General features: G+C 36.6%; 1 protein-coding gene across 1 annotated transcript; it reads right to left on the bottom strand.

Annotated features, from left to right (window-relative positions):
* Positions 1–3,930: 3,930 nt before the first annotated feature.
* On the bottom strand, positions 3,931–9,108 carry LOC129925898 (uncharacterized). Its single transcript, XM_056027389.1, has 2 exons — positions 8,954–9,108; positions 3,931–6,173 (listed from the first exon to the last, which is right to left on the bottom strand). Exon 2 carries the CDS (start codon positions 6,138–6,140, stop codon positions 4,653–4,655), a length of 1,488 nt encoding a protein of 495 aa, XP_055883364.1. The 5' UTR covers positions 6,141–6,173; positions 8,954–9,108; the 3' UTR covers positions 3,931–4,652.
* Positions 9,109–11,179: the final 2,071 nt, after the last annotated feature.

Here is an 11,179-nt window from a genome sequence, read left to right as displayed (position 1 = left end):
TAAGAAGAGATGTAAACTCTAGTTGGAGAGAACAAATGCATTGCTCGGGCAGATAGCGGATATGACATAACGCTATACGACCATAGTATGTATATAAATATGTAAATAGATGTTAGTTTAAGTATTTTATTCTTCATTGATTGACTTAACTAGTATTCATAACTAGACGGATATTAGGTTGTTCTAAGGTATCTTGAATATCATATTTACGTTATAAGATACATGCCATTGGGTTAGTATTAGATTGATTCATGTTAATTATTTAATTTCGAGTAGTATGTATGAATTGTATGTATGTTTGTATGAATAAAAAGGGCATTTATAAGGCGACGATGTAGTTACATCACGAAAAAGTAAGTTTTATAATTTATTCTTTGTATTTGATCATGATCATACATCAGTAAAGAGTTAGGTCGTGTGGGGACAAGTAAGTGGAGAGAGGAAATAAAATACACTTGTAAATGCCCGAAAGAACGTTAGGTGTATAGTGGGAGAACGAGTATTGATAAATGTCAATTTGTCATATTAGGTAAATTGTCTGTCCTGACGTGTGAGGGAAAGTGGTGTAACCTCTGGAACGTGATGTGATGAAGTATAGATAGACACACTTATAGTGTCAGCGCAAACGAACTATGTCTGCGGTCACCTATGGCACATCACATTGGACAGTATCAGTTAGTGACACTTGAGGGAAATATGTGTTCAGAGGAACTTGATTGTGGACACAGAAAGAGAAGTTGAAATCGCAATCAAGACTCAAGTTGTGTTGTCTTTTATGTTTCCCTACATTTTGGCCCTTGCACATTGTAAGACTAAGACAGTAGATTAAAAAATTGACAGGCAATTTTAGCGGGAGGGGGAGGAGTTGTTATGACATGATTAGGAATTAGTTATTTGTTTCGGGAATAAGGGGAAAGTTTTTGGGAGAAATTTGTGGGAGTGACTACTAAAGGTTACACAAGTATAGTGGACAGCAACCTTGGGAGAAATTTGTGGGAGTGACTACTAAAGGTTACACAAGTGGACAGCAAAATTATTCTAAAAATTGTCGAGTCGAAAAGAACACTGGACCCTGAGTCAAGGAACACACTATACATTGAGTCCAAAATTCTTATTGATAAAACACTGGACCCTGAGTCAAGGAACACACTATACATTGAGTCCAAAATTCTTATTGATAAAACACTGGACCCTGCGTCAAGGAACACACTATACATTGAGTCCAAAATTCTTATTGATAAAACACTGGACCCTGCGTCAAGGAACACACTATACATTGAGTCCAAAATTTTCACTTATAAAACACTGGACACTGCGTGAAGGAACACACTATACCTTGAGTCCAAAATTCTTATTGATAAAACACTGGACACTGCGTGAAGGAACACACTATACCTTGAGTCCAAAATTCTCACCTATAAAAGACTGGACACTGCTGGGGGGGGGACACACTATACCTAGAGTTTATTGTTCTTCACTCTTTTGTATAGGAGCTTATTTATTTCTTTGTCAAATATATTTCTAAAACATTTTAAAACAAGTCCTAGTACTGGCTGCCATAACACATTAATGAGGTGCCACGTGTAATTCTCTTCTGTTTGTGTTCCACGTTGATTAAACAAATGTTACAGTCCATAAAATATGATGTCCGATATGAACTACACCTCACATATAGTAGCAAAACAGTGGCGAGTGGAATAAAAATGTGCTGGACAGTAACGACCCACTCTTTTCATTGACTCTACCCAAAGAAATATTTACTTTCTATTGTTATGACATGATTAGGAATTAGTTATTTGTTTCGGGAATAAGGGGAAAGTTTTAATTAGTGACAAGTGACGTGACAGATCTTTAAAAAATAAGAACGCTCTAAGTGACGCTAAAAGGAAGACGCTTCTTGTAGAGTAGTAGACTTGAGTACGACATAATTGACATCGGACGATTCCCTTCTTGAGTATTAAATATCTTTATAGAACAACATATCAGCGTCGACTACATATTTGATTGTTTCGGCCTTTCGCCGGTGTTACTGAATTAGTTGAGTTCAGCGTTACTTCCAGTCAGATCTACACTAGACAGATTGCCAAGAATCAACACCGTGCGGAAGCCTTAACACTATTAATTTTTTTTTATTGATAAACGTGTCAACAATCTGTCTACAAATCTAACATTAGACTCACTATTAGTACACCATCTTGTAATAGTGAAACATCTATAGATAGAACCTAGTCCTACTTTCAACATACACAATTTTGGTTGAGATTTAGCCATTCTGGTCTTTTGTTCAAAGTGTTGAATGTCGATATTGAAATAGTTGGTGAATCACGTTACAATACAAACAATCTTACAGACTTTTTTTTTTGGGGGGGGGGGGGTGTCCAAACTGTATTTTAGGTATTTTACCAGGTTGTTACTGTTCTTAATTCTTATAGATTACAGACGCTACTTCAAAGAAAGTAAATGTTTTACATGTTTCGGATGTTCCTTCAGAGTTGAAGATAGTTTACTTCATAGTCCAAACCTCCCGCAGGACGACGGGGATGGGAGCGGGCAGGAATTGAACCCGGTCCACCATTAAATCCAAACGACAGTCCAGCGCGCAAACCGCACGATCAGTCAGATAATTACCGGTATGTCCTACTCATTTCATGAGTCAATCTAGTCATGCATGTTAACCAGTGACTCAAAATTCTAAGTCATTGGTTTTTCTGGCTGATTCAGGCAATCTATCTAATGGCATTAGGCCTGCGGAAGAAGGAGCAATTGAACGAATTTGTCCTAGATTATACAATAAGAAATGTACCTCTATCTTTGTATCTTTCTGAGTATTTTATTAGTTTTTTTTATTTCTATTTGTAAATTATGGTTCAACAATTATGTATTACTGATACTTTTCTTTTCAGCAGCCCCCGTAAGGGGAATAACCGCCAATAGTTGTGTGTGGTCGTCTGTCAGTCCCGTATTGATCTCATGAACTAGAAAAGATATTCGTCAAATATAATTCTCACTGCTCTAGTTTGCGTTTGTTCTAGTTTCTTTGTTTTCTTGAGTGGGGAAGGGGGGGAATTGAAACAGAGGATACATATTCTAATATTGGCCTAGCTAAAATTAAATAGTATTTTAGTTGTATGTTCTTGTTTGATTCGTTGAAATCTCATATAATAAATCCCAATGTTTAATTGGATTTTGCTCAATACGGTAATTTCATGAAAATTGTTCATTTATTATTATACCTAGATATTTTTGAGTTTTTAGTTTGTAATTGGTTAACCATTAATGCAATTCGGTAGGTCATTTGTGTAAAATAAAACATTAGTGGTACATGACTGTTCCTTAAGGTACCGGTACCATTGAGTTTATTAATAACAGTGTTCATTTAGTTCGTCATTTGGAGACATTTATTATTGCAGTTTGTTCTCTCCCTACCAGGACATTCTGAATGCATTGATGTAAGTAACCAGGAATGCCAAAATATTTTCATTGTTAAGCTAGCTAGGGTGGTGAACTTTGGTATAGGCCTTAGAAAAGTCTGATAAAATGGCATCTATTTGCTGATTATTATTTAATCCCTTTGAAAAATTCTCAATTAGTTCTATTGGCTGTTTCACATGAACAATAATTCTATAGCCATGCTGGTATGGAGTAGAAACATGAAGGGATTTATGATGTTGCTACATGTTATGTGTTCTAGGTGTGTGCATGGGATTTGTCTCATTCTTTCAATAGGTCAGTGACATTTATAAGTTTTGGTCAAGTGTTATATTTAGTATTGCTCGTCAACATTTGATTCTGACAATTGTCTCAGCAAGATCAAAAAACATTTTAGTTTAACGTACTTTTTTTTTACTTACATTTTAAACACACACTCAGGCACTAGCAATCGAGAAAACTGAAATAAATTAAAGAGCAAGGAAATAGTTTATTTCCGTTTATCTTGTACTGTCCGCTTGCGCTACAAAGTTGTGCTTAAGACATTGCAAAGCATTAACAAATAAAAGAACTTTAATTTGGTTCTATAAATTGTGGAAATGAGGTATAGTCTGTTTAAAAAAAAAAGTGTTTTTTTTATCATTGAAACTAGAAATTGAAATAATCCCATCACCTGGAGACCAAATCATACCACTAGAAAACAAATGTCCAACAACAGTGTATAACATTTTATTTACAAACGTTCAATCTCTTTATGTACATAGAAATAAAAGCAACATTCATGATTCAAAACATCAGCCTTCAAAAGTTGTGACGAAAAAATATTCAAAGATGATAAAGACTAGTATTATAATTGCTATTGTTTGAATAAAGACATTAAAGTGAACGAGTCCTGTCCATGTTTCCATTTTTTAATTATTTAAACAGATTCCTATCCATGTTTCTTCTCCTAATTTAAAGAGATTCCTATCCATGTTTCTTCTCCTAATTTAAAGAGATTCCTATCCATGTTTCTTCTCCTAATTTAAACAGATTCCTATCCATGTTTCTTCTCTTAATTTAAACATATTCCTATTTATTTTTAACTGCGCCAAGATTTTCTTTGAAATCCGAAACGTTTAGGTGAAAAGGTCAGTTTATTAAGAGTGTCTCACATGTATGTTGGTATATTCAAATGTTCTACTATGGTACATATAAGGTTCACTTCAGTGACTAGAATTAGTCTAGTGTTTACAAAGACATTTTGCATCAACCAGTTTCATTGAGCAAACAAACGATTTCTTATCATTGCAATCAATTGCATTCCATTTGTAGTTGGCATTGTCCCAACTGGAAAGAACTAAACATTGCCTGCTGCCAACTTCATAATTCCATTGACTTGACTGACCACCGTCCCTAATTGGTTTCCCTGTGTAGTTCCATGTCCAGATCCTCTGACTCATCCAGCTAGAACCTCCAACCCATATTTCTCTACTGATGCTTGAATTTTGTAACAGAGGCATCAGGAGCTCGTTATCTTCTTTGGTGTGGATTTCTGCTAGATGAGAACCACTGGCCAAGTTGAGACAAAACTCTCGGGCATTGTACCAGGAGATGTGGTGCTCGTAGAGGCAGATACAAGTGTCAGCGGTTCTAATGTTAACATTTTTGGCTACATCAGAGTTTTCCGTGACATTTCTTTGCACCTCCATTAGGTCATTCAGTTGATCGAGTTTAGCCTCCAGTGTGTTGCCAATATCCAGGATACAAGCCAGGATTGGCAGAAGTAGAAAGATCATCACTAGGAAATTAATCAGGATGGCAGTATTTAATTTACTGCATGTCTTATTTTTGGGCGCAACTTCGAGGAGCTTGTCGGTACTGGCGTGGTGTTTGTTATGATCCAAAGAGTCTGGTTCAGTGTCATTGTTATGATCCAAAGAGTCTGGTTCAGTGTCATTGTTATGATCCAAAGAGTCTGGTTCAGTGTCATTGTTATGATTCAAAGAGTCTGCTTCAGTGTCATTGTTATGATCCAAGTAGTCTGACTCACTGTCGTCATCATAATCTAGAGATTCTGGCCTAGTGTCGTTAGAATCCAGAAAGTCTGCCCTGTTCTCATGTTGTCTTGTGTTGAAGAAATACTGAACGATTGGCCGCGGTGTGTCTTGGATAATTAGCGGCATTAATACTGTCGGCATGGTTGGAAATGTGGCCATGTTAGCATGTACCATTCCGCCAGGCGGTACCCCTGGGGCCATAAGGCTAGGTTGTGCAACGTTTCTGTGACTTGGATCAATCGTTGGATCAAACATGGGCATATTAATCGCAGCCGTAGGGTTTCTGTGACTTGGATCAATCATGGGCATATTAATCGCAGCCGTAGGGTTTCTGTGACTTGGATCAAACATGGGCATATTAATCGCAGCCGTAGGGTTTCTGTGACTTGGATCAATCATGGGCATATTAATCGCAGCCGCAGGGTTTCTGTGAATTGGATCAATCATGGGCATATTAATCGCAGCCGTAGGGTTTCTGTGACTTGGATCAAACATGGGCATATTAATCGCAGCCGTAGGGTTTCTGTGACTTGGATCAAATATGGGCATATTACTTGTAGCCGTAGGGTTTCTGTGACTTGGATCAAATATTGGCATATTAATCATAGCCGTAGGGTTTTCGGGGACAGTTTGTTGATGGTTAACCAATGAATCATTTTGGTAAGAATCCATGATAGTCACAAACGATTGGCAACTGATGAGTGTCTGTGAAATAAACAAATAAATTAAAAAACTCATTAAGTGAAATTAAAACATAACTACTTGCTTCAGGAATACAATATTGTAACAAGTTCCACATAATATTGTCCTAGAGCTTTTAAGACCTGTGTAGGCGTATGTTTCTGGTGGACATAACATTATATTCATAATGTTTAGATAGGATTTACTACTCTCTCTATTTCAGCAGTGTAGGTGATTATCATTAGCCCATCATTAGCCTACTAATACTTCAAGGAAAACTGGGACAAGTATTGTATTGAGTAGGGGACCGCTGGGACAAGTATTGTATTGAGTAGGGGACCGCTGGGACAAGTATTGTATTGAGTAGGGGACCGCTGGGACAAGTAATGTATTGAGTAGGGGATCCCTGGGACAATGATTGTATTGAGTAGGTGGATTTTAATATCCAGGTAATTGATTCGTTTGTTCAAATAGGACGTACTTTTTGCAGGACGGCTCCAGCTTTCCAATCCGACATACAACACCATGATAAATTGATGATATGCACCTAATAGGCATAACTTTGAGGGCGTCTTATTCTCTTACTATTTTCCACAATGATTCCGATGGACGCTATCAATCCTTTTTTTATCTACAAAACTGATCAACATCCTTTGTTGGTATTCCAGGCTCTTAAATAATATCTAATAAAAATATGTTGAACTCAATGTTTCCAATTCAATAATTGTACATTTTTAATAAAGTAATTTATGTAATGATAAATGTCAAAAAACGACAATTTAAAATAGAATCGAAAACCTTTTCGAGTGTAACCATTATTTACTGTTCTTAAAGTTTTAGGGTTCAAGAAATAGAAACAAAATAAACAATAGTTATGTTTTTTATAGGAGAGATCATTTTTTCTTCGGGGGGAGGGTTGACCCTTCGAGCTTACCGCATCGGGTGACACCATCCCTAGTGACGCCACTGGTCTTTATTACTGACATCTAAGTCTAGATCTACAACTATATCTAATAATCAGAAATCTGCTAACCAACGATAACCACGCCATCGCTGCCCACATAGGCTGCGAGACCGAGTGATTTCAAACTGCCAGTGCAGACGTCTCTACACGTGTAGGCCTAGGCCCGAGCTGATTGAAGTGCATTAGCGTATCCACAACTTTAGAAGGAGGAGGTGCGATTTAACCCAAACCCATATATATGTAAACCCTAACCCTATGTATAAAACACAGACAGACACATACATTTATATATAAAATGTCAAAGGTATATGTAGATCGAATTTTTAAACTACTTTCAAAATTAAGGTCGCTAATTAAAGAGTGCCTAATTATCCGGTGCCTAATTTTCCGCCTTGTCAAAAAGTGCCTAATTATCCGGTGCCTAAATTTCCGGGTGCCTAAATATCCGGTGCCTAAATATCCGGTGCCTAAATTTCCAGATACCATGTAGATCAATGAGAGAAAACAATCTCGAGGTCGATCGTTGTATTGGTTTAAACATGTTTTAGTTTCGTAAAATTAATTTTGGCTAGACATCTTTTTATGAATGAAAGATGTTTCTATCAATGGTGTTAAAGAAAACAAAAAACAAGGTCACTAGGAAAACAGCAAGACACCACCTACATCCACTGGCTTACTACAGTACACTCAAACATTTCTTTGCAAACATGAACAAGTTTTAATTAATTGGCCTAATTAAACATTTGCGCACCATCCTATTGTAGGCTCTATTAACCTTTTTACCGAAGTAATTAATGTGTAAACTATTTATAAATCACGCCTAACACAATAACCATCAACAGATGTGGGCGAAGTTTATTTCATTGTATTCTTCCCTAATCAATCAATCTACATAAGACATGTAAGTGTTTGATTTGATAGAACCAAAGTATAATGTTCGTACATATGTGACAATATGTCCAAGAACAAAACTAAAATAAAGTTAGACAAACAAAATGTCAGTCGATTTTGGAAAAGAAATTGAATTGCACTTCAACACTTCAATCGAGAATGTTCATTTTATAGAACAACTTTCATGCTTATAGCATGCACAGAGCGTAATGATCTTATCTCGCATATGTGCCATTGGTGGAAGGGCAAAGGGGGTATCTGGGAGAAGACATTCCGTGCTGCCTTAAATTTAGGTCTTCTGCCCAAGTAGGGATCGGAACTCGAGCCCACTTGATCGGTGGCCAAGCGAATCTTGTCACTCAGCCTCTCATGTGACATTGTATACCTTATAGTAAGACAGATGCCTAAAATGTTACATAGAATTATTTTTCCAAGTCGCTTTATAATGAAAAAAGTAAATCATTTGAAGTAAAAAAAAATACGTTTAAACATAAAGATATGAATATTCTGTTTGATTTCAATGATTTTAGAATGTGACTCCCTTCACCTAGATGTACAATCTTCCAATGCAGTTTGATCTTTTTAGAAATATTTGTGGCCTCGTAAACAATTAAACAATTTGTCCATTTTTCTATCTATCATTCATTAGTGTGATTATTTATTAGAGCAATGTAAACACTCTTACAAAAATGTATTCCTAAAGGAGGAATCGTCTTTTTCAAAAATTGTTTCTTGTTTCTGTAAATAAAATTCAAATATCGATTCCAAGTCCATGGCGTTTTTTATTGTAATAAGACGAAACTATTATTTCATCAATTCCAGCGTTGTTCTCTTTAATAAGGGCAACCTTTTCCAGTGGAGTTGCAGATATAGCTTTATACTATTTATTAAAATGAATTCAAGCAAATAAATCCAAAGTGACATAAAATAAGTATTTTATAAATCTTACCTTGTAAATCAAAAGCTTCTTCCAAAAGATCTAGATCTGAATGCAATAAAAGATATTAAAACTCCAAAGTCTAGTTGGTCCGGACCTGCACTGACCACTGGGTGGGAGACTTCGATCCTAGACAGTGATATCAGCACACTCAACATCTACGTAATACATAGGTCATGACACAACACTAAAAGGTCAACTTTTCAAGGACCCTATTCTTTGGTACACCGTGTCATCACATGGGTGGGAAAGTCTCCTTGCCCTTCGGGGGCGTACACTCCAACGCCACATGTTGGTCATTGTTTAATTTTTGGTCTGGAGGGGTGGAGGGCGCATTTAGTCGTTTCTTTTCTACCGTCTCAAGGTCGAAGTATAATGACACGTTTCAAGGTCAAGTGTAAAAGTGTACCATTGGTGTCCACTATGAGATTACGGAGACATATCATTAAAATTCATTTGCGTAGAATACATGTTGTTGTTGTTTTTTTTTTTTGGTGTCTGGAAATTTAGGCGGCACCGGTAATTTAAGCGCCGGTAAATTGGGCACTTTTTGACAAGGCAGAAAATTAGGCAATCTTTAATAACGACCTTAATTGTGAACATAATTTAAACATTTTAACGTATATTTTATCCTAAGGCTATGGGTGACGTTATCAAAAATACAAACTAGAACAATTTCTTACGGCAGTTTCATGAGACAAAAGAAAAACTGACCCATAGGGGAAAAAATTACAACCATAAGAAGGGGGGGGGGGATTGGCTCCGGATTAAGAGTCATTCTATATGTTTGATGAGAGGCGCGGTAGGGATGATGCCCAGCTCATCGCTTCACCTCCACCTTTAAGGTTGAAGGATTTGTTTGGTACTGATAATTAAGCAATTTGTTTAAATAACTAGTTACTAATGTAAATGCTTTAGATTAATTGTTAATATTATAAAAATATTTGTTATTTCTATTATGTCGATACCCCTTTTTAAAGTAAATTCATCAACTTATAAATCTAAAGTCAATGTAAGTTCAGGTTTGAGTATAGGAAATGTTATAACAGCCCCCTTTCCCACGCCTTAACTATAAAGCAAAATATTATGATGATATATACATAGTGTGACAGGAGAGTGTTGACTACAAATAAAATCGCCCTCTACCACTCAAACGTAAGCCTTATAAGATGTGCTTCTTTTTGTAGGGAGTCTACTCTATCGTTAACCAAATATATTTTTTTACAATTTTCACAAAGGTATGAATCCCACATTCCTTCGTTTTCAGTACCATACACATTTTTTTCTCAGAATGAAACAAGAATTAATAATGTTAAAAAAGAAATGTTTCAAACACAAATGATTAAACACACATTCCCTAACTTTCCACTATGTTTTATTATTTATTACTGTTATTATTATTCTGTTGGTTCTAAACTTCATTGCTAGACATCTTTTATAGTCCCCAGACTTTCGTACTGTGCTGACCTTGTTTCCTTTTCGCCAGTGGGTGGTCTTCAGACTCATTACGTCATTTCTACGACCAAGTTGACATCTACACTGGAGTGGGTGGAGGGAGGACACATCTACACTGGAGTGCGTGGAGGGAGGACACATCTACACTGGAATGGGTGGGGGGGGAGGACACATCTACACTGGAGTGGGTGGAGGGAGGAGGGTCATTGTGCGCGTTACTTCGTTGTTATCCCTACCACAATAGGTCTCAATATGTTAATCCACTACAATTAGTAGATATTTATTCTTTAAATGATAGTCATTATATCCAAATATATTTGGTTCTCTCTCTTTATTTGAATAACAAAAAAAAATTAGTTATTCTATTTGGAAAATCTGTAAAGTTACTATGACGATTATCTCGAGAGTTCTAAACAATGAATCAGGCGCCCTTACAAGGGCACTACCTTAAAGTTTAGGTCTACGCGTCGATCAACCACAGAAACGTTTTACCGCTTCACCCCTTCCCTTTCAAAAGTACGCATTCACTTCCACAAGCACATCTGAAGGGTTAAGGTAGAGAGCGAGAGGGGGATTATATTTGTCGTGAACACTCTCCGATTCGACTATGTCTCTATCATCATAATCTTTGGCCTTATAGTTGAAGATGGGGGGTGGGGGGGGGGGACTGAAGTGGAAAAATTCACTACCTTACCCTCAAACTTAACTTTACATTTACTAAGGATTTATAAATTGCTGAAGAGAGAGAGAGAAGCGAGATGGCTATATCTCTATTGTCATAGT

This window comes from Biomphalaria glabrata, chromosome 4, assembly GCF_947242115.1.
Source record: "Biomphalaria glabrata chromosome 4, xgBioGlab47.1, whole genome shotgun sequence".
Lineage (NCBI taxonomy): Eukaryota > Metazoa > Mollusca > Gastropoda > Planorbidae > Biomphalaria > Biomphalaria glabrata.
Note: the sequence above shows the minus strand (reverse complement) of the source record. Positions and strands in the feature narration are given on the sequence as shown.